Source organism: Oreochromis niloticus, linkage group LG1 (genome assembly GCF_001858045.2).
Source record: "Oreochromis niloticus isolate F11D_XX linkage group LG1, O_niloticus_UMD_NMBU, whole genome shotgun sequence".
In the NCBI taxonomy this organism is placed as follows: Eukaryota; Metazoa; Chordata; class Actinopteri; order Cichliformes; family Cichlidae; genus Oreochromis; species Oreochromis niloticus.
This window is the reverse complement of record NC_031965.2, coordinates 22,175,668-22,203,456: the sequence shown is the minus strand read 5'-3', so window position 1 is coordinate 22,203,456 and position 27,789 is coordinate 22,175,668. Positions and strand designations below refer to the sequence as shown.

At 41.2% G+C, this 27,789-nt stretch overlaps 2 protein-coding genes across 4 annotated transcripts; both read left to right on the top strand.

Moving 5' to 3' along the window:
* The first annotated feature begins 123 nt into the window (after window positions 1-123).
* On the top strand, window positions 124-16,178 carry myzap (myocardial zonula adherens protein). 3 transcript variants are annotated; one of them, XM_013269724.3, is made up of 15 exons: window positions 124-331; window positions 2,818-3,023; window positions 3,785-3,865; window positions 7,050-7,142; window positions 8,138-8,299; window positions 8,415-8,507; window positions 8,621-8,734; window positions 8,849-9,001; window positions 9,667-9,792; window positions 10,012-10,140; window positions 10,830-10,924; window positions 11,607-11,712; window positions 13,018-13,101; window positions 13,355-13,461; window positions 13,550-16,178. In XM_013269724.3, exons 2-15 carry the CDS (start codon window positions 2,946-2,948, stop codon window positions 14,148-14,150), a joined length of 2,022 nt encoding a protein of 673 aa, XP_013125178.1. In that variant the 5' UTR covers window positions 124-331; window positions 2,818-2,945; the 3' UTR covers window positions 14,151-16,178. The 3 variants fall into 3 exon arrangements, with proteins under 3 accessions (XP_013125178.1, XP_013125179.1, XP_013125180.1); XM_013269725.2 differs by lacking the exon at window positions 124-331 and having other exon boundaries at window positions 2,487-3,023; window positions 13,400-13,461; XM_013269726.2 differs by lacking the exon at window positions 124-331 and having other exon boundaries at window positions 2,488-3,023; window positions 13,898-16,178.
* A 1,179-nt stretch (window positions 16,179-17,357) lies between these two features.
* Window positions 17,358-22,049, top strand: polr2m (RNA polymerase II subunit M). Its single transcript, XM_013269729.3, has 4 exons — window positions 17,358-17,691; window positions 19,247-19,831; window positions 19,988-20,210; window positions 21,350-22,049. The coding sequence occupies exons 1-4, from the start codon at window positions 17,582-17,584 to the stop codon at window positions 21,491-21,493; spliced, it is 1,062 nt and encodes a 353-aa protein (XP_013125183.1). The 5' UTR covers window positions 17,358-17,581; the 3' UTR covers window positions 21,494-22,049.
* Window positions 22,050-27,789: the final 5,740 nt, after the last annotated feature.

Below are 27,789 nucleotides of genomic sequence, written 5' to 3'. Positions count from 1 at the left end.
GTTTGACTAAAAGGGAGTATTTGATGCTCTGGATAGGAGGACAGACTCACACTTACGTAACATTTGTGAATGATTAATAAATACACAGTAAAGGATAGTATAGTGGTGTACTGGTCAGCACTGTTGCTTCACAGCTGCAGGCTCTCTTTAAATCTACCCACAGCATGGGTCTGTTGTGTGGAGCAGGTGGATCTAAGTTGGCTGCAGGTGTGAATATGAGGTTGTGTCTCTCTCTCTTTGATTGGTGACCTGTCCAGGGTGCAGGGTGTTCCCCACCTCTTGCCCTATGACACCTGCGACAGACTCCGACCTGTCTGTAACCCTGAATTAGGTAAGAAGAAGAATTACTATTATTATATATTATATATTATTATTTATGTCACAATACTATGACACAAATAATAGCATCACTAAAGATGAATCAAAATTGCTATTTAGTGTTTCTTTGTTTACTAACAGTGTTTACAACAGTTTACTCTATTTCGCTATTTGTTACGTATTAATTATTACCCTGTTTTCTGCTTATAAATGTACTGATGTTGCTTCTTTATTTAGAAAGTCTTTTTAGAAACTTTTTCGTCCTGTAAATCTGGTTGATCTTGTGACACCAGTACTGTGGATTTAATCCAGAGAGTGACAGTTTGATTGTAACGGTAGGTGAATATCACACATTTATGAGAGAGAACTTCCATATGACATTGGACTTGGACAGAGTGGCTGCCTTACTGATTGCAGAAATACCATTTGTTTGATGTCTGGTTAACGATTAACCACAGAGTCCAGTAGAAATGCATCTCGTATTATTCTGAGAGCTTTTCTCATCATATTTATTGACGTGAGCTAACAGCAAAGATGAAGCACCACGTGCAGCTGAACGAGCTCTCGCCAGGCAACTTGAGTCTTTAAACTTGATTCCTCATTCTTCAAAGACTTTGTCTCTAGTTTCTATTGAAAGGGAGTGACTGCAGCCATTCAAAAGAGGAATGTGATCTGGCTGTGCAGAAGACTGTGCTTCTGGTCCTCAAAGATATTTGTCAGCATTAATAATCATAAGCAGAACAGCATATTTTGTCAGTGTAAAACCAAGTGAAACATGGAGTGGTAAGGAAGGACATTAAAAAATCATGTTTGCAGTGCCGTCTTCCTTTTCATCCCTCTCACGATATCAATAATTTATTTAGTGTAGCACCTCCTCTGTTGGCTGGTTGGCATTCACAGTCGTGTGGAAAAGTGAGTTTTCCTGAGTCTGTAAAATACCACCAACACCCTCGCTGTTTTCATTAGGAGGATAAGTAGCAGCGAGGTGCCGCTAATGAAAAGCACTTGATGACAATCAGCACCTCTATAAAAGCACAAGTTCTGTCAGTTTACTGGTCTGTACCATTCGGCTGTGTGTTAACACAATGCCACAATCTCCCCAGCAAATTCAACCCCAGGTCAGACCATGTAATGAGAAAAAAGAAAAAAAAGCCACATTTCAGACTCTACAGTCAGCACGTTAAATGTCATGACTGTACGATTAAAAAAAGAAAAAGTACGGCTTGTTTAGAAGACTGCACCCCTTTTTGGTGCATAAAAGTCAAATAACAAAGTCCATAAATAAATAAATCCAACAGGGGTGACAGAAGGAAGCGTGCTAAGAGTAAACAAACACTGTAACAGAGGACAAGCATTATTTATACTCGCACAGTGACCAGAGACACAGCTGGGAGGAAACAAGACACAGGTGGATACAATCGGCACAATCACAGAGGAGGAAGTAAGACTGAACACAAGACAGAAGACAACTAAGTAGCAAATTAAAACAGGAAGAAAGTAACAATAACTAAACCGGGAAACTCGATACAGGAAAACTCGATACAGGAAACAGACACAGAAGGAAAGTAGGAGAAAGAACTGAGGAAACTAATAAACTCTGACATAAACAGACCTTTAAAGTCACAGGGCATGACATACTGTGCATTCAGACATGAAGTCTATGAGCTTTTGTTTTTTGTCTTTTTATTCTATGGCCTGTCTTCCCACATATAACCTCCAATTTAAATGATCTTATGGACTTTTATTAGCAAATTTAAAAAAGAATAACTCTCTTGGTTTATGCAAAGGTTTCAATCAGATGAAGACCCTTAATTTTTAAAGCTTATTATATAAGAGCCCCCATAATGCACTTGGCAGTCCTACCTGCGAGAGCAAATAATGAGAGCGAGTGAATAAGAGGGAGAAATCAGATCCCATCTCAATGAAAATTCTTTATTTTAAGTCTTTAAAAAAACCCTACCTCTGCCACTCAATGTAGGTTTTTTCCTCTTCTCACAAAGTAAAACTTAATCTAAATGTGTTTTAAGTCTAATAACTCTTGTATGTATAATGGGCATGGCAGGCAGTTAATGTCTCACTGATTCATGTGAACAGTGGGCTCCTCTTATTAGCCACTCCCTCTGATAAGTCACGGTCCACCTGTCCCAGCCCGAGTAAAAGGACCCGCCCTGCCTGTGAAAGTCCTGCTCTCAGGGGCAGGAGGCGCAGAAGAGGGAAGCAGGTGAAATGTGGCCCGACAGGTCTGATGGCAGTGCAGAGAGACGTAGTCAGTGCAGAGAGGATTGCTGAGTGACTGACAAGCCTGTCGGTCAGGTGGCTTTAGGAGCAGTCTGGCTGGAATTAGGACAATGACATTGTTGTGTTTGTGCTGCTGAGAGCAGAGCTGGTTTGCACCTGTTCATTTCACTGACTGAGGGGGAACCTCGCAGCCCTGAGGATACCCACTGCAGACGCAGCAGCAGAAGCAGACTTAGAGTGGAATTTCCCTCCTGTTCCCAGGCTGGGGCCGGGGGCGAATGGTCGCTCTGAGAATCTGAGCAGAACTCAGGAAGGAGAGTGAGAGGAAGGGTGGGAGGACAGCCAGAGAGGGAGAGGAAGAGAAGCCAGGAGTGGACATTAGAGGAGACATGCTTCGCTACGGTTCAAGACCAACTGTTTCCACCACCACCACAACAACAGAGGATTCTCCAGAGTCTTTAAGAGAGGTAAGAAGCTCGAGAGAAGCGAGAACACTGAAGATCTCTCTGTCTTTCCCCCCATTTCTCTCTGCTCTCTTCTTCTCTCTGTGCTTTTTCTAGTCCAATGTTTTTTCCTCCCCTCTTCTGTTTGTCGGCTGTTGCTTTTAACTCTGCTGACACTTGTTTTCCTGTCTGTAAGCAAAGAGATCCATTTTCTCTCTCTCTAACGTTTTCTGACTCTGTTGTAGGATGCGTGGCTCTGTTCACTTACACGAGTGTGTAATGGGAGCTGAGCGTGCAGGAGGCAGAGCTGTCATGTTTATTTGAACAGCTCTCTGATAAAACAGGCCTTTGTACTTGCCCCACGTTTTATTTTATTCCCATGGTCTCCTCATGCAGGTCAACACGTACCGTAATATTAAGTGAAGCACGCTTGTAGGGTCTGCTGAAGAGTTCAGTTTTTTTCTTTGTACTAAATTTCTTATCAAAAACCTAAAAATTGTAAAAATCAAACAGAGCTCCCACTTTCCATGTCTCTGTTTTGCTGTTTTACATTCTATTCTGTTTACTTTGTTACTCTGTTTTACATTTACATAAACTTTGTTTGGTGGCCTGTTGCTGCTGTGAATAAACTCACAGAGGTTTTTATTGGACAGTTCAATCTTTGCCACAATGTCAGAGATATTTAGATCTGAATGTTATCTTTCCTCATGATGACAATCTGTAAATTCCCCTAAATTCAAACATTTGCCTTTTTTATCTGTTTTTTTGTTTTGTTTTTTTTTCAGAGGAGAATCAGACGCCTGAGGCTGACTCTGTATCCCGGAGAAAATGGAAACAAGGAGCCAAAAACTGAAAAGTCAGCCACTGTAAGTTTTGCGTCTCCCTCAGTGTTACCTCCACCCTGTTACTCCGGCCAGAACCGGCTTCAAATCCTTACGGTACAATACGTAAAGTTACATTAAAGAGGAAACGTCATCACCGTCATCAACTCAGTTTAACACTGCTGATCAGAAATAGTGACGTGTGGGGGTAAAAGCACCAATAAAAACCAAACAGAAAAAACACCCCACACACCTTAATTCATCTTATAAACCATTAAAAGAAAGATGGTGGAAAAGCTGAGATTTATGTGCTTTTTATCATCTGGTCCAGTTATGCAATCATGACAGGAGGGCGTGTGTGTGTCTGTGAGATAATGCACACACAGCTGTTTTACATTTACTTCAAAGCTCTGCTCCATCTGTGCTCTAACTCTCTTCCACAGAACAGAAAATGCTAATAAGTATTAACAGTATTAACTCCAAAGGACGGTAACTAAAACAAACAGAGCTCATGAGACTTAATATTTGCCTACCGAGGTGTAGAATTACTCTTAGTCACGTTTAATATTTGTTGGTATGCTCTGTGATCCTGTGAATTATGGCTGAGTCGACGCCGCAGGCTGCGTGGGTGTTTGCTGTTGGTGGCTCTGCCCCGGTCTTTGTTTGTGATCGGAGGCTGATGCCAAAGTTTCGGAGTGAAAGTGTGAGAACTGAGCGCAATGCTTGGGTTAGGTTTATTCTCCGAGGAGAGGTTTTTCCTCGTATAACTGTGCGGTGTGCAGGACCTTGAAGACAGAAACATAATGGCTAGTTTTGAATGAACCTTGTACAACATGTCCAGTCTTTCCAGTGATAGCACACTGAAGTAATCTGTGAATGTGGCTGCCTTTGGGAGGGTTTTACTGCGAACTGATGACAAAGGACAGTCTGATGAAGTGTGAACACAGAGTGGAGGGAAGCGCACGTGTTTAGAGCTGATGTGCGCTTTAGTGTTTGGGAAGGATGCAGATTTGTGCCCTCTGCGAGCGTGCAGCCGGTTTGTCCCAGAACAGACATCGGTGACTCCAGCAGCACCGTCAGCATCTGTCTGTGAGATGAAAATGGCAACAAGCGATGTAACGAGTGAACAGAAGGGTGTTTTTAAAAACAAAAACAGCTGAGTAACAGAGTAACATCACTGCTGGGGGGGATTCATGGCAACACAAACTGGATTTCCGAGACCAACTCAGATGCAGATTTTCTTTACAGTGAGGTATTTCACAATCATCATAAAGCTCTCATAAAGATACCACTTTACTTGACACTACCACTCCTGTTTTCTTGTATCATGTGAAAAAAGTTTTCCTATCAGAAAGTATTAGACAACGTGTCGCCAGTGACTGCCGGTTGTACCTTTTACAGCGCTGATGCAAGTCGGAAAGCAGTCTTATCATTCCTGAGCTCTAATCACCACGAAGTCATCAGCTTCAGCCGTTTCACTGAAGTCCAACAGCAAACTGAAGCTTAAAGTATACGTGGAACTACAGCACAGAGTAGAAAACATCAGGTTGGAGCCAGTTAGAGGTTCAAGAGGTTAAAACTTGTGCCTAGTTCATCTGTTCATCATGTTTTCAGTGCGGCGCTTTAAGGTCTCTGCAGGGACTGCTGTAATTACTGTTGTTGCAAAATACCTGCACATGTGTGTACACTGAGTACTGATGCTTGTTTTTCAGATTACTTTTCACTCTAGTTACACTATCTTAGATCTTAGATGTCATCACCACGGAAGGTCAAATGAAGGTCAGCTGGAATGTGGTAATGGGGAACGCATCCAGTTAATCAACGAGGAAGGAAATGATCAAAATATCCTTTCTCAGAGATATCCAGCGACCCGGCGTTTCAAGAGGAATGCTGGTTCTTCGCTGTGAAGTTAGAAAGGGCGTGTCCTGCAACTCGACACATCGTGGATCAAATCCAACCAGCGACTGCGGCCTAGATGATATGTAGCACATGTGAATCATGACACACACAGAGGAAGTAAACAGAGAACTGCTACCAGACGATGTTTCTATACCGGCAGCATTGGATTTCATCTCCGTAACGGCCGTAAAGTGAACACGGTTCAGCCCAGTGAGCTACAGTGAGCATCTTCCGTGCTTGTGTGACAAATAAGGAGCTAATCAGGTCAGACGGTGCAGTCATATGATAGAGGAGTGAGTTCATACAAACAAATGACAGTGTTAGATGGCAATGCACTGATGCAAGATTATTTTACCGAGCTGTCTCGGAGCACTTTTTTTTTGTAAACATTTATGAACAGCTCAAGCTCCTCAAGCAAGAGAGGAAAAGTAAGCCCGAGAGCTTCTCCCACCAAACTTACAAAGGGCAGGTAAACACGGACCAGCATGTGGTCAAACACTGTAAAGTTCAAAGCTGAATGGGCAGCACGCAGGGCTTCGTGAAGCGAACTGATAAAGATGGCTGTGCTTCCCTCCCATCTGCTGGAATCCACATCCTCCCGCCTATTAGCGGTCCTTTTCCATTTCTCAACAGCAGGTCCTCTGTAGATTGAGTGGTGCAGAAATGTGAGGCTGGGCTCTGTCCACGAGACTACACTGGCGTCTTTGTTCCTCCTCGCTCTTATCTCTGTGAGATGTGGACACTGACGCCTCTTTCTCTGAGTGGTAGTCCTCAATGAATGATTTCTTTGAGTAGAGACATGTTAAAAGATATCAGAATCTGTCTATCTATAGATCTATCTATAGATCTATAGAAACTATATAATATTCACATACTGTAAAATAAATACTTCAAGAGAGTGTTTACTTGCATTTTTGTTTAGAATCCTGCACTTTAGGCTCACATGAGGCGTAGCTCAGGAGGCAGAAAACTAGCAAATTGCAAGGTGCTGTGGAATATGTATGCAAATGATAAAGCTTAATTCAAAATCTTTAGTTTTACATGAACCATGGGTGGCATGGTGGTTCGGTGGTCAACACTGTAGCCTCACAGCATAAAGTTGTGGGGTCGAACCTGCTGTGTAGTGTTTGAATGCTGAACCTGTGCCTGCGTGGAGTTTGACTGAGTGCTTTGTTTGTCCGAAAGACATGCATGTTACAAATAGCAATGGACTTCAGAGCAGGCTCCCTGCTTGGATATGCCTTTAAGGGAATGGAAGAATGAATGGAGGGATGGTTGAATGGAAGCCATGCACATCAGCGTTCTTGACCTGATTTGTTTTATTTTGCAGACTGAGAATGCTAAAGATGTCAATGGGATGTGGAAGAGGAAGAACGGGCTCATCCAAAGAGAGAGTCCACCTGGCCAGGAGTCACCTCAGCAGGTAGACGAAGCAGCCACTGCTTCACTGAGTGCCTTGTGCATGCACCGTGAGGCTGTCATTAATATTGTATTCACACATTCAGCATGAACAGAGGCTTATAGGTGACTGTGGCAAATGCTATCACAGTTTAAAGACAGCAGATGTGTTCAAAGTGTTTCTATTTGTTTTTATTTGTTTCAAGTGATAAACTATGACAAAGCTAACAAAATGATCTGGATCATGCAAAATTTAAATTTGACTTACTTAGATATTCAATTAAGATTCAATTCAATTCAATTAGAATAACTGACTGCTTAAGTTAAATTTTAAGCAGAAGAAAAATCCCTGCAGTGTCTGTTTACAGCTCTTTATGATGCCGATCATCATCATTTTACACCAAATGTGTGTATATAAGAATATATGACAGCATGCTCGACAGTGTGTTTGTATTTTGGCACATGTACACTGTGAAGCACTTTATAAACAAAAGTTATCAAGGAAGAACAACTGATAATGAACAAAAGTGTTAGCTGCATTTCTCTTTATCAAGTAAAGCACCTTCACCTTGAATTACAGCTGAAATACTGATAGAAATTTAATCTCTGAGCTAAAGTTGTTTTTATTTGTGCCCAGGACTTTTACTGTGTATTATTTAGTCATTGCATTGTGCCACACCGCTCCTGTGCTGGTGTGCATCTGTTTTCATTGGCTCTTAGAGGCACAATAGGCAGAAACGGGCAGCAGCTCATGTCCTGGGTTGCAGAAACACGACACCTTTGACGCACTCTGCACCATTTTTTAGCTGCACATTGCCATCTTCCTATTTCCACTGCTCAGCAGCGTGGGCACCGTAATACCTGATCACTTGCACATATGTATGCATGTGCATGTACATGCAGACTCATGCAGTGCATCTCTAAGTGTGCACACAAACACAGAGACACAATGACAGCATAAGCCTGCCTCAGCGGTAGGTAGCTACAGAAACCTGACCGGCACGATCCTGTCTCCCTCAGCACCTCGGAGACATGACCAATGGGGTGCCAGAGACCTCGCTACGGCATCATGGGCCCAAAGTGTACGGTGTAGTGCAGAGGACAGGCTCGGATAGACAGGAGGTGATGGCACGCGAGTGGACAACCAGTCACCTACAGGATGAGATGAGATACATCAGGGAGGTGAGGAAAGACTGAGCCTTCAGGCCAATCATTCTTTTACCATCACATCATCCATACAAGGCCAAGTGGGTTTCTGTTTAGATGATATCTGTGTTTTCCTGGTTTCTGTTTGCAGGTGAGAGATTCTCTTGAAAAGGTTAGAGAGCGGATGTATGGACAGTTTGGAGGAATGCAGCAATCAATGCAGAAGCTTTCGCAGGAACTCAGGGTAAAGATTATGACAACACCATGTGACCAGATGCACTGACATTCCTCATCAAACTCTGGCCTGTAAAGCTATGCATAAATCTGAAAAAAGCTGTGTACCACGTGTTTCTGCAGGCTGCCAATGCACACAAGAGGAGTCTAGAGTCAGAGGTTAAGATCCGCACGGCAGCCATGGACAGCTTTGATCAGATGAACAGTTCCCTCATATCTGCTAACCTCACTTTGCAGGTAACAAATCAAAGTCACCAAACACGCTGAAGACATTTTCTTTTCCTTTTTTACTATGGCAGCTGGATGCTGTTACAGAAAGTCTTCACTGGCTAAAAGAAGTTCCCTTTGCAGAAATCCCTTCTGGACGACTGTCAGAAGAGAGTGAGCTCGAGAGACGATGTGAAGAGTTTGCAGAGCACCTATGAGAAAACACAACAACAGCTCAGAGACAAGGAGCGCGAGCTGGCTGCAGTACAGGCTGAAAACCAAACTCTCAGGCTTCAGGTAGTCCCGCAAACACAAACTCTTACTGTGTGAATGAACATGAATCCATGTGTGTCCACAGATTTCTCCCCCCCCCCCCAAAAAAAAACTTTACAGTGGAAGTGGCTGCTTCTAATGTCACAAGGCCACGAGACGGAGATGTCAGCATGGCCAAAATAAATGGGTGGAATTCAAAATTTCCCCTCAAGTTTTGTGCATGTGCTACTTTGGGTACATTTAAAGGGACAGTGAAGTGCTCAACTGTCCTGTAACAAAGTGGTCTGATGAGTCAGTAAGAGTGATGGAAGGACAGGATGTGTAGGACTTCATGACCCCTACCAACAGTGAATAAATCAATAAATTAACATTTTTCTATCTCTGCAGCAGGTAACATTAAAATCCAGCTTTACCAATCATCATAACATTTCCTGAAGTTTTGAGAAACCATCTCCTGTCCAAGTTTTTAAAATATTTTTAATTTCACATTAGAAAGCAGAGAGTCCAGCTTTCAAATCACTGTGCGATCTGAGACACAGCAAACGGCTTTTATCGAGCAGCTCTGTTAACATATCATATTGCTGCGGAACAGAAACACATCAGCTGCATCTGCATCTGCTACTCTGAGCAGAATGTGGCCTAATCAGCTGAGCAAAGTGCTAATTTTTGCTATGCTGTGGACTGTCCAGGTGGAGTCTTCACGGGAGGCCAACGATAAGGCGCTAAAGGAGCTCTCGGAAAAGCTAGAGAAGGAGTACGAGGAAAAGCTGCTGGAAGAACAACGCAGGCACAGGGAGGAGATTGAAAACCTACAGGTCTGCATTCTTTGGTCCTTATTCATACATACATCAAACTTTGTTTTTGTATGACAGCAGAAACCAAAACTTATTGACGTAGATGAGAAATACCTGAGGAAATTAAAATGCTTTTGCTTTAACTGTACACAATTTACAAATAAAAAAGTTACAAAATTCTTGACAATGAGGCAAGCTTAAGCTGAGAGAAGAGTAGTAGACATATTTCTGTTTGCACAGGCCCAACTCGATGAGTACATCAGACGACTGGAGGAAGCGGAGAGAAACATCAAAATCGCAGAAGCCAAGATTGCAGAGAGGGACCAGAGGATCATGGAAGTGGAGCGTCTCCTGGACTGCATGGGAAAGGTAAGTCAAAAATGTAATGTATGTATCTGTGTCTTCCTGTTCCCTTGACCCTAGAACAAAATTGTGTAAAACATAATTTACACAGTACTTTAAGGGATCTGTCATATATCAGTCAAATGTTTAGGACATGATGAAGATGATACTTCTTAAATGTACAAAAGCAACCTTCTGTAAAAGGCTATGACCGTATATATGTGCACATAGTGGAGTTCAGTCATGTTTACTGCATACAGCATAACACTTGGCCAGCTGCAAAAACACCTAGGACCCAGTACTTTAAAACCACATGCCTGATACCGAGGTTTCCCTACAGCTCAAACAGGTTGGGCATGGGACCACTGGGGGTGCCAGCAGTCAATCCTTTGACTCCTGTGGACCGTGGGGTGGGGCCTCCATGGATTGGGATTGTTGCCTTGCTTTAGTTGATGCTCAAACTGATAGGGATTGCTGGAGTTTGGAGTTTTTTCCTGCCAGGAGAATCTTGGTGTGTTTTCAGGTGGATGTTACGTGCCAAAGTTACATTGTTATGAATGGTAAAGAATTCCCATCAGGACCCTGTGATCCTAGGAGACGACCGATGTCAGTGATTTTACTTACTGATCCCAAAAAGACTCAAACTTTCGAGTATTAGGATTTTCATTCAGCCATGGTGTCAAAGCAAAACAGATAAACTGTTGTGATTTCCACAGGAGAAGAGCCAACTGGAAAAGCAGCTGAAGGACTGCGAACAGCGCCTACGCCAGATCGAGCTGACGGACAGAACTGACGAAACTGTAGCCAAAAGGTACAAATTAAAGTCCAGATAGAAAATTTAAGCTGCGCGTGAATCTAAAGGCTCTATTACAGGCTTTTGGTTGTGTGACCCTTTCTCTAAAAGTGGATCAAACTTGGCCAACACTGCATTAGATGTGAGGAAGTTCTTTGTCTTTCGTTTGTTTTCTCAAACTGTTTCCAACATCAGGAATAAACTTTCATTCTTGGCGCAGAGATTTTAAACAAGGAGCTGCAAACACACAGGATGCACGATAAACCCCACCTCAGACAGCACATCCAACAATAATACAGAGAAATAATTGGATAGGATGGGATATTAATTAAAAAAATAAACATGCTAGTTTTTGTGTAAAAGTTCATCTTAAAATTCTTTCATAAGTTTACCTAAAGTGCAGACCTGAAAGGTTTTTTCAAGTCAGCCAAGAACCTTCATAAACACTTTTTCTTGAAGCCTGAAGCAGAGTGTTAAGAAATTTCCCGAGGCTTACGCTTGACCCTTTAAACCAGTTGAGCAAGACGCACTTTGGAGCAATTAAAAGGAGTTTTTCAGGATGTTTACAGTGTTGTGCAGGCAGATTAATTACCTAGAAGGGAAAAAGCACATAATTCTTTTCATCGATGATTGCAAATGAATCAGGGTGCTAGAATCCTATTTCCATTATAAGTGGGACCAAATGGTGGTTGTTTTTTAGGTCCAAAGAGCTGCAAGGTGAAGCAGGTGATCTCCGCGAGAGGATCAAACACTTGAACGACATGGTGTTCTGTCAACAGAGGAAGGTCAAAGGAATGATTGAGGAGGTGAGTAGGATTTATTTATCTGTATGTAGACCATGGATTCAACTCCTCTGTTCCACCTGTTTTGATAGTGGGAGTGTCTCATACATTTACATAAGTAGTCTGTTTGCCATCAAAACCATGGATAATGTCAATGCACACAAGGAACGGAGAACTTCACTGCACACAGAGTCAATGAAGGGTGGAACGTCATGCTAACGGGGTGAATTCATGTTCATAATTTCGATGGGAAGGGGTTGGAGATGAAAGGGCATTATTTGTCTTCACTGAAGTATTTATAGCTCAGTTATTCATTGCCTTCATTTCTATGTATGGAAAAACAGAGATTAGATAACGACTCTAGTTAAGTTTGCTTTTCATTTTTTCCATTTCCATTTCTATTTTCGCTGTAAATTATTTTCAGGAAGCTTCTAAATGTGAAAACTATAAGTAAACAACAAACTCTTACAATAAAACATTACCAATGTGTATGTGTGTAGTTCTGAAGGATAACTAAAATCAATTAAGTATAGTGCATTAAGGTAAATGTGCTATACTTAAGTGAATGTACTTTATCTCTCTTTCCTCTTTAGGAAAAAAAGAGAAGAACAGATGATATTTCTGTTATACTAGCTTAACTTTAGCGGCTCTCTTCAGTCCATAACGAATTTGAAATTCTTCTTCTCACATGCAAAGTTTTGAATAATCAGGACTACAAAGTACCACACAGTCCCAATGGAGCACTTTGCACTCAGATTGAAAGCTTACTAGTACAGTTTCCATGATCCTGGTAGTGGTGTAGGTTTCTTCCTGTTAAAAGGGAGTTTTTCCTCCCCACGGTCGCCAAGTGCTTTCTCTTAGCGGCGGCGTGCAATGGTTGGGGCTTTTTCTCTAACATTGCAGGGTCTTTACCTTGCTTTTTAAAGCACCTTGGGGAGACTGTTGTTGTGAACTTGTGCTAAATATATAAAACTGAACTGAATTAGTAGTGATAAATTAATTCATCCTGTTTTAAAATAAACTTTTAAAACATCAATATGAATGAGCTAGTTTTTAAAAAATTTTTTTTTAGAGTATTTCTAATACAAAACTGTAAATTAAGCATGCACTCACAGTTTACAGCTGTGGGGCCTGTTGCAGAGCGGTGTGACAAAAACTGTGAACGATGTGCTTTCTTTTATTGAAAAACTCTAATCCTGTTTTTAGAGTTAATGGTGTGGGAGTGAAGGGGATAAACTTTTTTTTGGGAAGGGAGAATATCAGAAAGGGTTTGAACGCCATTAATATAAATAATGTTTTTAAAATGTTTATCTTTTTGAATTTGTGAAGGTCGAATCTCTGCGAGCTCAAGTCGCTCAGAAGGACATGTTCATCTCTGAGCTTCTGGACAGAATTGCAATAGTGGAGTGCGAGGTAGGATGAGACTCGTGTGTTTTCTGTGTGTTTTAATTACTGGTGGTGTGGTGTGATAATCTGCTTCATGGCTTCAGATGATCACATGGGCTACTGACCACTGAATAACTGAATAACTGTCAGCAAAGTCTGTGTTAATTCCCCTCTACGTTTTGTCGCTGCACGCTTCAGGTCGTTTTTTCATGCAAAGTGACGACAGTCTTTTGCATGTAACTGACCTGATATTTCTTGTTTCCTGTTTTCCTTTTCCTAGAATAATGAATTAGAAGACAAGCTCAAGTATTTTATGTCCACACAGAATAAGACGCGAGAGGTTTTGGAAACCAGAGAGATAGGAGTAGGCTGCGATCTGCTCCCCAGGTAGGATTGTGATACTAAGTAGGGTTGGGTTGTGTTTTCTTGATTAGGAGGTGTTTTCTCACTCTGGTTTCTGACTGTGCTTCTGCAGACATGAAGCACAGAGGTTTGATGTTGAGCCTGTTCAGTGTGAACCAACTCATCTCTATCCCATCCAACCCCCATCACCTGATCATCCTCTATCACCTGTGAAACTCCCATCACCCACTGAACTACTGTCACCCACACAGCCTTTATCACCCACTCATCCTCTATCACTTAGACCAAACCCTTCCTCCATAGCGCCCTCATCCCTGGCACAACCCTCATCATCACCTCCCATTCAACATCCATCGCTCTCCCTAACACTGCCCACTCAGCCAAGGACGTTTAAGCTTAATAACCCTCCCCCCAGCAGGCTAGAGTCAAGTTTACTAAGGTACACTCCTGTCCAGTACAGCCGCTTCCTGGATTCCAACCCCACACAGGAGCGTGGGACATTCTCCTACATCCACCCATCTGAGTCTGAAGCTGGTGTCAGTCCGGTCCAGCCTGGAGGAGACGAGCTGGACGCACAAACAAGCAGAGGCACATGCTCCATACCAGAGGAGTCCACTTCATCCCCACCTTCTTCTCGACCACGATCAGGAGTGCGAGTTTATACACCGTTCATGAAACTAATGGAAATGACAGCAAAGATAAACATAGAGTAAAGTTAAAGGAGCAGTCCTGGAAAATACATGAGCCCAGACTTAATCAAGGAGAGTCAATGAAACTATGAAGCCATTTAGCTTAGTATAATTACTGAAAACAGGGTAAACAAGTAACGCACAAACTTCTTTTTATAAGCAATAAAAACAGCCTGAAAACGGGAAATTAGAGTAAAAACAACATTTTATCAAACTGGGAGAGGAAAAAAACCTGGAAATGAATAGAAACTCATGGAAGTCATTGTCCCCAGTTACGAACTAGTTTGATCCAGATTCCCTGTCAGATGGTGGCTTCGTTTCCATGTGGATGACAACACGAGTTAACAGTTTAATTACTTTTCTTTAAACTTGTTGACAGATGGATTTTATTTTCTCTTTCCTCTATTTTTTTGTATCAGTGCTAAGTACAGAGCTAATCTGTATATCAACAGTAAATATGTAGCTAAAGCTAAATAATAGTATCCTCTAACTCAGTCTATGTGTGCTGAGAAAGAGACAAGCGTATTAAAAAACTGGTTGGAGTAGTGCAGTAGTAACATCTTTTATTATTCTCTTACTTGACCTTAACGTTTGCATACTATACTACCATAAAATTTTTGACAGCAAATTGTAAAAAATAACAGTCTTAAAAACAAATTTTGATAATGTAATATGATAACATTACTCTGTGTTGGTATAACATAGAGTAACATTAACTTTAGGATTAAAAGTGAAAACGCAGTGACGTAAAGTCAGGTAAGCCATTAAAACATCAGCTAGTGTGCTTCAAGAATACCACTGACTCACTATGCAAGAAATAATAGTATGTAAATAAACTACGTGGACAGAACTACCAACCTAGCTGCACATTACTCACGTTTTGATATCCCCGTGTTGATGATGTCCCTATATCATCATAATAATGGTGATCCAGCATCAACATTACACCTGACCAATGACAAAGGAGCATTTAGTTAGCCGAGCATTAGCTTAGAATTTGGCTAATGCCTAGCTAATGCTTGTTAATGCCAGTTAGCTAACAGCCAACCTAACTTGATAATGTATTTATTACATTGCATAACTTTATAAAGAAAATATTTAATAAAACACAAAGTGATTGGTCAGTTGCAATGTTGATCCTGGACCAACATTATTATGATAATGCAGGGACAACAGGAACACTGGGATAACAGACACAACACACAGCACACCTACAGGAGCTGCTCTGCCATGTAAACCCATGCAACAGTAGCATTAAAGTGTGCTCTTTGGAACAACCAATTCTTTGTACATGCAGACTGCCTGGCCAGGTATTTGACTTTATACACCTGAATTCAAGTATTAATAAGAATGGCCCAATATTTATGTCCATGTAGTGAATATAAGAGGGTTACTTATGCAATCAGAGCCGTTAATCTTAACTAGACCAAAGTGTGGAATTTTCCCCTTAAACTTCGATTGTCTTTGGTCTAATTTTCACAAATATCCCTTTAAAAATGTACTAACACAAGAATCTGTTTTACATAATTTTAAAGCTGGCACATCCATGTCAGTAATATCTCACTTATTTATGTCGGAGATAATGATTTTTGGCCAGTGAAGCAAAAAAGTCTTATGTGGGTTTCTGTCCCATGTTTGCACATAGCTCTAATAATAACAAAAGTAGCTTGCTGTAGGATGTAAATGATGTGATGCTATGTAAAAAATATTTTTCTAACTGATATAATATGGAATATATTTCTTCCGTTTACAGTGAATCTGTTCTATTCATGTTGCTCACTGAGCTATGAGCATTCAGTCCTATATGAAGGTCGATATGGTTATTGTGTGTATTTTCCTATCATTTTATATGTGCTCTGTACAAATTAAACATATGATATTTTGTTACTGTTGATAATATAATATTTATTATTATGGTTTGTGCCTTTGTGACAACCTACTCTGTGGTCCTGGTGGTGGAAGGAAAGCTATTTTAATTGGAAGCAGGGTAATATGGCAAAATAGGACGTGGCAAATTCTTGAGAAATCTGTTATTAACGATATTAACTTTAATAAGGTGACTGCCGTTCCTGAGCCACTGGCACAAGTGTTATCCAGGTGTCATCTGTACTGCCACAGCTGTGTTTGAAATAGTTTTATGATGTGCCTTTTCCTCGTTGATACATATAATACTGCGATTAACGATGAGAGGCCAGCATCTGTTTGGATAATAAAGACTGTGCAAATGATCCTGAATGTGTCACAAGATGGCTGCACTTACAAGAAAGAGTCTTTTAAAATCGGTTTGTATTTCTTTTATTTAGTCACACACTTTTATATAAACATGCATGAATGGCATGAATGTGTGTCTACAGTGTAATTCTAGGGCTTTTTATGATTGCATGTGCACATATCTTTAAATTATCAATTTGTAGTTGCTGCAAGTTATTCACTGCATAATGAGCTGTGCATTGAGTAATCAAAATGAGCCATGATATTTGCCCACACCAGTCATGATCAGGAATGTGGAGCTGATATAACAAGAGCTACAACAAAAGAATAATTTACAGGTTAGTGCTATGAAGGGCTGAAAGAAGTAAAAAAAAATCTTTGATTTTCAGCTGAGATGTCCGTGCATCCATATGTGTGAAACTGCATGAGGACAGCAAGACTTTGGTGACAGAGAGAAGCTGAGGGATGAAGAAGAAATTAAACATTTTGGAGGATTAGGGCAGGACTAAAATAATAAAACTTAATGCTTACTTTGATTACAACTGATTAATAAGGATAAGCGTGAAAAAAGAAGCATTTCTCTTTTTGACAGTATCTGGGATACTTGAGAAATAGGTCTTGGAATAATACATTCTGGAAAAATGGGAAACTTTAAACTTTGACTTAGAGTCTGAACTCTAAAGGTAAAGTCAGAGACTTTGTTCCAACTGTACAGCTGCAACCAAAACTGACTTTGAACTTTGACACAGGCTGGAGAGGACACAGCTGTGTTTGGGTCATTCATTGTCAGTTGAGCTGAGTGAGAAGTGGATCGGAAAACATCCGGACAGGAAATGCAGCTGTGGAAAATCTGAGACACCAGCCCAGTCCAGACTCTGTACTAATCGCACTGCTAAGAGAGAAAGCTCTTGCATCCAGGCTGGTTACCACGTTTGACCGGCAGAGGGCAGCAAATAAGCCTCACAGTCTTTACAGGGAAGAGGTGTGTTACCGTGTCCCGTTCAGTGGGGGCGATAGAGGGCTATTTTTTTCACACAGGAAGAAGAAGAAGGGTCCCACTTTGAAATGTTGTGTCATGTGTTGAAGAAGTGAATTAGTCACTTAAGGAGTTTTCTGAAGCTCTCTAATAATAAAGGAATCAATCAACCGGTAGATTTACCGTAAACCTTCGTGTTTACGGTGAAGTTTAAAGCGGGCTCGTGCTGTTGTGGATGGCTGTAGCTAGCTTACTTTAGCTAACAGTGATGTCCTCGTCGTGGACAGAGCGCCAGGGAGAGGTGGGAGACCTGGGACACCTGAGTAAAGAAGAACTACAGGAACTGCTACTCCGACAAGAAAGGATACTCAGTAACAAGTAAGTTTAATCCTTAGGTTGTATGAGAGAAACGTGACACTTATGCGCACGGCCATCCCGTTAGCTTTGATCCGGTTTGATAAAGTGACTTCTCTGTGTTCAGGAATATGCACTGAAACTAAGACAGAGGATCTACTGACAACGTGTTTATATCAGTCCACTTTGGCTCAGGTGAAAATATGAAATGCTTTTGTAAAAAACGATGCACAGGCGACACTACTCTGCTGTAACACGGGGTAAAAAACAAAACAAACACACACCACTCTCGGTCACTTTGTTAGGTACACCTGTAAAACTCGTTGTCAAGGTATCACGTGACAGCAACACGGTGCATTTTGGCCTGTAGACATGGTCAACAGCACCTGCTGAAGTTCGGTTTACAGATAATGATCCAAAAAAGATAAAATATCCAGTAAGCGACAGTTCACTGGGTGAAAATGTCTTATTGTTGCCAGAGAAGAATGGCCAGTGTATTTTGAGCTGATAGGAAGGAAAATAACTACTCCTGACAACCAAGGTATGCAGAAGAACATCTCTGAAGGCGCAAATGTCCAACCTTCAAGCAGACAGGCTACAACAGCAGAAGACCACACTGGGTGACACTCTTATTAACTAAGAACAGAAAATTGAGACTTTACTTAGTACAGGCTTATTAATAAAAGACTGGAAACATGCTGTCTTGTCTGTAAAATTTCAGTTTCTGCTGCGATCAGACATTGGCTTAAACATGAAAGCCTGGATGCATCCTGCTTTGTATGAACAGTTAAGGGAGCTAGTTGTGGAAACAATAATGATGATAATGTTAGGGACATTTTCATGACACACTTTAGGCACCTTAGCACCAGTTGAGCATCATTTAAACTCTGTAGCCTACCAGGGTATTGTCGGTGACCATTTCCATACTTTTATGACCCATCTTCTGATGGCTGTTTCTTGTAGAATAATACATCATGTCATGGAGCTCAAATCATTTCAAAGTGGTTTCTTGAACATGACAGTAAGCTCACTGTACTCAAATGGCCCCACAGCAAGTTTGTGTTATAGTTAACTAAAACTAGATGTAAAAAAACCGAAACATTTTATTTAACTAAAATAAAAATGTGGGGCTGTTTTCTAAACACGGGTGCAGTCATTTCAGAATAAGGTGCAAAAAAAATTTTTTTTTTCAGATCTAAATATGTAGTTTGTAGTAAAACACATGTTGCTGGCGTTGGTAAATCAGATTTTATGCTTTATTTAAATTTTCTACTCCCTATATTTCACACCTTGACAAAGAAACTCTTTTTTAAATACTTTTTTTAAATGCCAAAACCCAGTTGTGCTGGTGCAACATGCTGGTAAATCTGGCTTTAGATCATCATCACTGCATTAGTATCAGCTTTGACTGCCATTATCAACAATTAAGAGGAAAACATGGCATGTAAGACTTTTTCTTATTTGGGGTCAGGGAGGGGTTACAGACGTGTATGTGTCTGACATTTAGTGTGGCTCTGGTTGTGTATCGAAATATTGTTTGTAGAATATTTTTGCAATGATACGTTTGTGTTGTTTGCAGGAGGTTATTGCAGACTCTACCTGACAAAGGGAAAAAGATAAAAGACTTTGCAGATAAAGTGCGTCTTGCCATTGATGATCACAGTGAGGAGGAGAGGAGACGAAGCCTAGTGTCTGTTGCGAGGACAGAGTTACAGTCCAAGTACCAGCAGGCTTTTGCTCACCGGCGTGCTGCCTCCATCACACCAGCAGCCTCACATCAAAACAGGCAAAATGAGGCTGCTGCACAGGAGAGCGAGACCTCACCTGCCTCAGCGCAAGTGCAACAAAACCACACTTTGGACGAGCAACGAGAGTCGTTTGTCTCCGGAGCGACTGCTGTGGAAACCATGGAAACGGCAGCTCGTGGGGCCTCTGTGAACTCTGATGAAACAAAAGAGGGTGACCTTGTGGAGGCCCTGGAAAGGGTCACGGTGTCTGGAACTACTACTGGTGGCAGCAGCGAATCCAAAGAGCCATTAAACAGCAGTGCAAGAGACAATTACTTTCTCAGAAAGCAACCACCAAAGAAGCCTCACTATATAACTGTCCTGGAAAAAACAGAGAAGTCTGCAGCTCCCAGGAAGCAAAAATTTAAACCAAATCAGTGAGTGGACTTTATTTACTACTTCCTGAACATTTCCAACAAAAATGCTCCAATAATCCAGATTTTATTCAGTAAGACGTTTGACATAGTTCTGCCTTTTTGTCCTCTGTGTAAGTTAGCTGAGTGTAAATAATATGCACCTTAATGTGTTTCCAGGCTGCCTCATAGAAGTGACGTCTCTCCATCAGGATCCTCGTCACCCAGTCAGTCCTCCGAAGGCTCATCGCCACTGTCTGCGCAAGCCAGGAGGGAGCGGGACAGAAAACACCTGGATGACATCACTGCTGCCAAACTCCCCCCTCTCCATCACAATCCAGCCCAGCTCCTATCTCTGGAGGAGTCAGCCGCACTGCTGAAGGAGCAAACCAAGAAACAGCTGGTTAGTGAGGCCGAGTGCCTTTCTAAGGAGGCTAAACAGGCTGGGTGGAAACAGCCAGTGCCTCACTAGATCACTTAGCAATATGGTTCAACCAAAGCTGTTCTGAATGTCTCCTTTTATACAAGAAATACATTTTTAATACACATAAGTTATATGTAATATTTGGTAAAAGAAAATTAAGTAATTATCTGAACAATGATCATGTTTATCCTCTTATCCTTTGTGCCATAAATTCAGTCAGCAGCTCACATTTTGATTCACGCTATTTTTAAAAAGTCAGGACTTTTATTGACAGCTGATACAATGGTGGGTTTGCATCGTCACCTCACAGCAAGAAGGCTGGTTTTTGTGGCGATTGCATGTTCTTGTGTCGTGTGTGGGTTCTCTCCAAGTATTCTGGCTTCCTGTCTCAGTCCAAAGACATGCATGTGAAGGTAACTGGTGAATTTAAACTGAGTAGCTACTGCAGAAAGGAAAACTTTAGTGCAATAAGTATTTATAAAAGGATGAAGTCTCAGAGAGCTTGTTGATGCTGTTATTAAGATTGTGGCACAGTGCAGGTGTGTCTCACAAGAAATGCATGGCTTGTTTCAATAGTGAACCATTAGGATGCATTAGCTGAATTAAAAAAACCTTTTAACAGTTATTATTAAAGAAAGCTGAATGAGAGTATAAGAAGAGTATTACATAAGACAAACTTAGGTGCTCCTCTATGCTGGAAACTTGCATTCATATAAAACATATTTGTTCCTTCACATTGTCCTAAATGGTCTTTAACGGAAATGCCATCTTTCATCTTCTGTTAAATATTATCACATCCAGTTCATTGATTTCTTCTTTTCTTCTGATGGAAATCTTCAGGTAAAGGCCACCCTGCTTGAGACACTTTCTTGTCTCTAGAGGGCAGCATTCAAGCAGTGTAGGGACCGTGTATGGCTTCACATCCAGAGGAGCGAGCTGAGAGCCAAACATCACACAGTGTGCTGTTGTCAACTTATGGAGGCAGTTGAGCTCATTATCAGTCCTACTTTTGTTGAGAGTTTAATAGCAGTGGCTGTGCTGCTTTATAATAATGTGCTTGTTTTCTGTTTACCAGCCTATTCATGTCAGCTTTTTCTCTGTCTGGTGTTTAATTTCAGGAGTTGCAGGCCAAGCTGGCAGCCCAGAAACTGTCTGAAGGATTGAAGATCTCTATGGGGAGCTACACTCCTGACGGTGGCCCCATGGCTGCCTACAGAGAGGTTCACGATGAAGGAGCCCAGCTCTCCTCAGAGGAAGACTGATCCTGGAGGGCCAGCTGGGGGACCAGTGTGACCTTGGCCCTGAGGGAAAGAGGCTTTGGACCTTGTGAGCAGGACCCATCAGACAGGATTTTCACTCCAAGGGCAACAATTCTTCAAAGAGGAAAAGGGTCTTTTGCATGGTGTGAAGGAATAGTCGGTATCCCAGACTCGGCTCAGGAAATTGAATGACAGGTTGAGAAACTAGCTTACTTAATTGTCATTCAGTCTGTAGTGGGTTCAGTTGTTTCAGCGTTCTGCAGGAATAACAACACCTTCCGCTGACTACGACTCTTAAGTGCTAAATTTGAAACATGTGTCATGTGGGAAAGTGTTTCTTGTCAGCATGCTGAGACTGATGACATCATGGCTTTGAGTGCTGTTCGCTGAGGTTTCTGTTTTTAGTATTTTTAATAATTCAATGCACTTAAAGCTCATAAGCGGTGACTGTTTACAGCTTTGTGGAGAAGCAGACGTGAGCCTGCAAATAGTTATATCAAACTTCAATGTTACAGAATGTGTAACACGAACAAATAAATCACATGATTTCCTAAATGTCTGTTTGTTGTTTTTGTTTTTTTATAACATTCACAGTTTTCATGGCATCCGTTTTCTAGAAAAAAGTATATTTAACAGATAAACTTTAATTAATTAACGTGACCTGAGTAGTCTATTCAGGAAGGCTAAACTGAGCTCTACTCGCTCAAAAGCAGCGAAATCAAACAGGTTTTTAGTAGCAAAGAAATTCTTTAATATAAAAAGTATAAACTCAGCCATTTCAATAGGTACACCTTTTCGTCTACTTAATGTAAATGTAAGTCAGTGCAGTTAAATTTGTGGACATAATCAAGACAATCTGAGTATTGGGGTGAAGAAGAAATGTGATTTAAAGTGACTTTGAATGTTGCAGACAGGCTGGTCTGAGTGATGGGATTTTACTACACACAAGACTGCTTTGAGCTGGTAAGAAGGCAACAGTACCTCAAATGACCCCTTGTTACAGCCACGGTGTGCAGAAGAGCATCTCTGAACACACAGCACATGGAACTGTGAAGCAGATGGGCTACAGCAGCAGAAGACCACAGCAGGTGCCACTCCTGTCAGCTAAGAACACAAACCTTTACACCAAAACAAGCCAATAGAAGATTGGAAAAACTGCTGCAGCATTCAGATGGTATGGTCAGAATTGGTGTAAACTTGAAAGCATGGCTGTATCTCATTGACTCAGGCTGGTGGTGGTTTTGCTGTGGGGACTATTTTGTGACACACTTTAGGCCCTTTAGTACCAACCGAACATCATTTAAACACAACAGCCTACCTGAGTATCGTTGCTGATCACTTCCATCTCCTTTATGGTCACTTCCGACCTCCACAGCCACCAGATCTTAATCCAGTAGAGCACTTTTGGATGTGGTGGAACGGGAGATTTTCGTCATGGATGTCCAGCTGACAAATCTGCAACTGTGTGATGCTTGTTGAATCTGTGCCACCAAGAGTTATAACAATTCTGAAGGTGAAAAGGGGTCCCGGTTGCTACTAACAAGGTGTACCTAACAAACTGTCCAGCGAATATATATTAGTTCTGATAACGAGAACAGAAAAAGCATGAATGTGGTAATGTTCAGAATAATGTTCATGATGTTACAAGAGGTAATGTCTCGGGACTAAATGTCATATTACTCTTTGCTCAAACGTTAAGTCTAAAACTCCACCACAAAATTGTGATCAAGAACTGCAAAGAGATCATTCAGGGTTACCTCTTGCTTATTTCAGCAAGAAAACGCCAAACTACACTCTGCACATATTACAACAGCGTGGCTGCTTAGTGAGCGAGCCTGCCTGCTACACTGGCCTGTTTGTTTCACAACAAACCACTTTGCTTTCAAAACTACAACAATGGATCCCCATCATTCCCAGAATTCCAAGAATCTCGAATATGTGATGCAGCACAGAGGGAACTGTGAATTTGGACATTTGTTTGCTTTTCTTGAAACCACTTTTCTTTTAGTATTATTATTATTTTATTTTGTTTGGAAAAAAAGTTGTGTATAGTGTGTATTTTCCATAATCTTGATATTTGTGAGATGAAGGGTGTTTTCTTGACATTTTTATCTCCACTTCCATCTGAAATACAACCTTCTACTCAGATTAGGTTTCGCTATTTTCCGAGTGTTACAAAAAAAAGATCCTAGCTATTTTATTGTTAGGCTTCCAGCACATTAGTTAATTTATGTGCAAAGGAGATCCGCAAGGTGATATAAATTTCAATTTCTAGTGAGGCTGTGGTCAGCTGCAGGCACTGATAGCCTGAAATGCTGTGAGATGTTATCAGGCAGGGATCTGTCTCACACTTGATAAGATTAATGCAGGGTAGTGAAATATTAAAGCTTGATGGCTGAGACATCTGGAATGCATTTGGATCATGTTGTTGCTGAGAATGGCAGGCGATGATGGGACGGCAGCGGGCTAATGCAATATGGCAAACACCATTTCTCAACGTTGCTAATATGTGGCAGATAAGAAGTGCCAGCTACGTTCAGCATCTTTCCAAACTGCCTTTCCCATCATCTTTCTTCCAACTCGCTGTGAGGACTGCAGGCCATCGTAATTTAAACAGTCTGATTCTGGGATTTTAATGAGGAAGAAAGGGGGAAAAAAGGCACCGAGGCACCTTTTTAGGGGAACTGAGGGCGGGTTCATGTGGGTCAGAGACTGGTGGTCGATGCCCCTTGATAACCTTTAGTAATTGCTGCTGAGGCAGTGGTGGGAGATGTTATAGGAAAAAAACCCTTCCACATCTGATTGCTATGTATTTAGACACTGTATCTGATGGGCTCCAGAATGGCCCTGTGGTGATGTCCAATAACAAAGACACATGCACTCCTCCACAGAGGATCCTCATTGTGCTGGGATTAATTACAGCCTACCTTGCTTACATAAATTTAGAGACTGTTACCAATTACAGGGCACATTTTTGCCGTAGCTTTTCTCTGTGGTATCTGGCGTCAAACCTGAGTCTGCACGTAGGTTGACGTTGTTGAGGTGGAACCAAGCTCACTCTATAGTCAGAGCCTTTTTTTTCTCTTCTCGTCTCTTTTTTTTTTCTTCTAAACGTTGTCCATTGATGAGGAGGTTGTTTATACTTCAGCTTGAATCCCAGACCCCTTGACTCAGATTAATAAGCTCCTCATGAAGTAGTCTGCAAGTGATTTGCTCCAACTCCGAGTCCGAAATCACACGTCCTGCGGGAATAGAAATAATTTGCTGTTTGGGAGGGGAAACTGGAATGTGATTTCAAAACTGCTTCTTCAAAGAGCAGTCAGCTCGGCCTTAAATTAGATATACAGTATGATGTATAGACTGGCGTTAAACACGAGTTAGGCCCTCAGCAGAATGATTTGATTATATCTGCCAGGTTACAAAGTCTGAGCTCATACTTTTTCCATTCTCTGATGCTTTTGTCATATTTTTTCAGGGCACACGAGGAGATGAAATAATGCAGCACACAGCAGCTTTCTGTAGATAAGGTTACAGCCTATCTTCCTATCCCAATTAGAACCAGCTCTCCCTCATCTAGTGCACCAAAACTGAATCAAGTGAATCAAGCGTCATGGCTGGCTTGCCAAAAAGGTGGATGGAGATGTTGGTCTGCTTGTCCAGAACAGCTGTTTGCCACTGATATATGCCAATCAGCCTCACCAAAGGACGCATCCATATTACTTTGTGGTTTTGTAACCTTCCTTATAGCAAATAAATTATAAGAATACAATTAAAAAAGAAAAGTAAAACCTTAAAGAATGAGAAAGAAACATGCATTCATGCTCCCTGTGAATGAGGAAGCAAGCTTCTGATATTTAAAGTTTATTTTCCAGTCAAACCCCGGCTCTGAGCCTGGTTCTGTTGGAGGAGTCTTCCTGTTTTAAGGGAGTTTTTCCTTCCCACTGCCGCCAACCGGCATTGTGCTGTCCCACTATATAACTTCAGCTCCTTTGTAACGTAGCAACCGTGATTAAGACAGCATAAAGAATGATGAACACAGAAGAAATAACTGTTCAGTGAAGAGTAAAAGGAATTAAAAGGGTAAGTAGCTGCCAGGTGCTGATAATCAGATCCACTTCATTAGCTGATCATCACCGAGCATGATTGCCTCTATAACTGCAGAAGCTTTCGCAGTTTTCCTATCTGGAGCATTGTGGTCTTCCCAAGAGTCCCAGCAAAATAACCCCAAGGTCAGATGAGGAAATGCTCAGGGGAACTGCCAAAGAACCCTAGAGCTACGTTTCCGACAGTTAGCATGTTAAATGTTAAAGTTAATGAGCGTGCAATTAGAAAAAGGCTGAAAAAGTATGGTTTGCTTGGAATAGTTGCCAGGAAAAAGCCTCTTCTGTCTGAAAATAACATGGCAGCATGGCGTAGGTTTGCAAAGTTGCATGTGAAAAAAAGCGCAAAACGTCTGGAACAATGTCTTTTGGACAAACAAGACCAAAATGGAAATATTTGGCCATAGTGTACAGCACCACGGTTGATAAAAAACAAACGGCATATCAGCACAAACACCTCATAACAGCTGTCAAGGACAGTTGTGGAGGGCTGATGATTTGGGTTTGTTTTGCAGCCACACCTGGGCTCCTTGAGGTCACTGTGTTGACCATGAACTTGTCTGTATATCAAAGTATTCTCGAGTCAAACGTGAGGCTATCTGTCTGAAAGCTAAACCTTGAATTATGCAACAGGACAATGATCCCAAGCACAGCAGCAAAACAGCAAAATGGCTGAAAGTGAAAGGAATGAAGGTGTTGCAATGACCCAGTGAAAGTCCAGACCTCAACCTGATTGAAATGCTGTGGTGGGACGTTTAGAGAGCTGTGCATAAATGAATGGCCCAAAAACTTAATGAGATGAAGCAACGTGTAGGGAAGATTGGGCTAAAATTCCTACATAATGATGTGAGAGACTGACAAACACAGAAAATGGTTAATTCAAGTTATTTCTGTTAAAAGTTGTTCTAAAAGCTACCGAATCATGGGGTATTCTTTTTTCTTGTTTTTTACAGGACTGCAGAGAGCTATATGAAAACTTTTCACTGTATAATTGACTGTATAAAATTTGGGAATTTTAGCTTCATATATCAAACAATAGATTTAAAATTTGTTGGTTTTTTTTAAATTTTTATTTCTATTTTTCAAAAAGGCCCATGCAACTCACTTTCAGGCCTCCCTTTTTCTTGCACACTGTGGCAATATGTGAAGATAAATATTATAAAAGCTACTGCAGATAAGAGTCTGAAAATTTTACTGGATTTTCTTTTATCTTTAATAATTTTTGAGATATTCATGTTTAAACACTGCCGGACCAGTTTTTAAAAGTATATATATGTTGAAAAGTCTTTGACACATGAAGCTAAAATCTCAAAGCACTCAATATATATCTGCAAACTTTATACCATAACATTTTTATGCAAACTGGGACTGGCCGAAGAGAAGATGTTCGAAACAATGGCTGATCTGAGATGGAATAAAGTGTGCTGTGTATAATATCAGGCACAGATGGCATGCCATGTAGCCACATATGGAGGCTTTACATTATTGCATGATGTTTCAGAACTACTCACAGCTTCTCAGTCATGGTGTTGTGTCTCAGCAGTTGTGGATTGGATTAAAGAAATTTAAAAGGAAAAAAACAAAAGACAAAAACATTCATTTTGTATGGAATTGTAAAACGTTTGGTGATCTCCCTCCCATCAGGTAGCCACCAGATGGATGTTTTTAATCAATCTTAACATGTGGAAGGCAATGCTTCTCATTGGTGTTTGTCTCAAGTGTTAAAGCTGAACAGATGTTTCATATGCAAATGGTATTAGCTGTGAATGAGAACCAAACAAGCTTGCATGTGTGACTGTGCTGTGTTATGTGTGTGTGTATGTCCTCCTGACAGGGCAAGGAGGAAAGTAAATACTTTCCTGACAGCACAGAGGTGCTGAGGTCTCCAGTTATCTCTCCATGAAACGTGTGTGTGAGAGGAAGCTTGCACATAGTTTGTGTCATAGCTGCTGGCTGCCTGAGGAAGCGTGATATGTGGCCGTAACACTCAAGAGAGTCCTGCAGCTGTCTCACCAGTAATGTGGATAGAAAAATGTTCCCCTACTGGTGGGTTATTCTACTGAAGGGGGAAAAAGAAGGACAGAGGTGTCTGGAAATGACTGCGGGTCGTAAAACATAGTCATGGGAATGATTTATTAGATTTTTACATTCTTGAGATTGTTTTCTTTTCTGTCTTTTTTTTAGCATCCAATAGACGCA

What these genes read in the sequence shown, in the direction of transcription:
- polr2m (XM_013269729.3), top strand. Translation starts at nt 17,582, where the DNA reads ATGTCCTCGTCGTGGACAGAGCGCCAGGGAGAGGTGGGAGACCTGGGA. An exon ending in GAAAGGATACTCAGTAACAA is followed by an intron (nt 17,692 to 19,246) that starts GTAAGTTTAATC and finishes TGTTGTTTGCAG; the next exon opens with GAGGTTATTGCAGACTCTAC. An exon ending in CAAAAATTTAAACCAAATCA is followed by an intron (nt 19,832 to 19,987) that starts GTGAGTGGACTT and finishes ATGTGTTTCCAG; the next exon opens with GCTGCCTCATAGAAGTGACG.
- myzap (XM_013269724.3), top strand. Translation starts at nt 2,946, where the DNA reads ATGCTTCGCTACGGTTCAAGACCAACTGTTTCCACCACCACCACAACA. An exon ending in GCCAGGAGTCACCTCAGCAG is followed by an intron (nt 7,143 to 8,137) that starts GTAGACGAAGCA and finishes TGTCTCCCTCAG; the next exon opens with CACCTCGGAGACATGACCAA. An exon ending in TCAAAGGAATGATTGAGGAG is followed by an intron (nt 11,713 to 13,017) that starts GTGAGTAGGATT and finishes GAATTTGTGAAG; the next exon opens with GTCGAATCTCTGCGAGCTCA.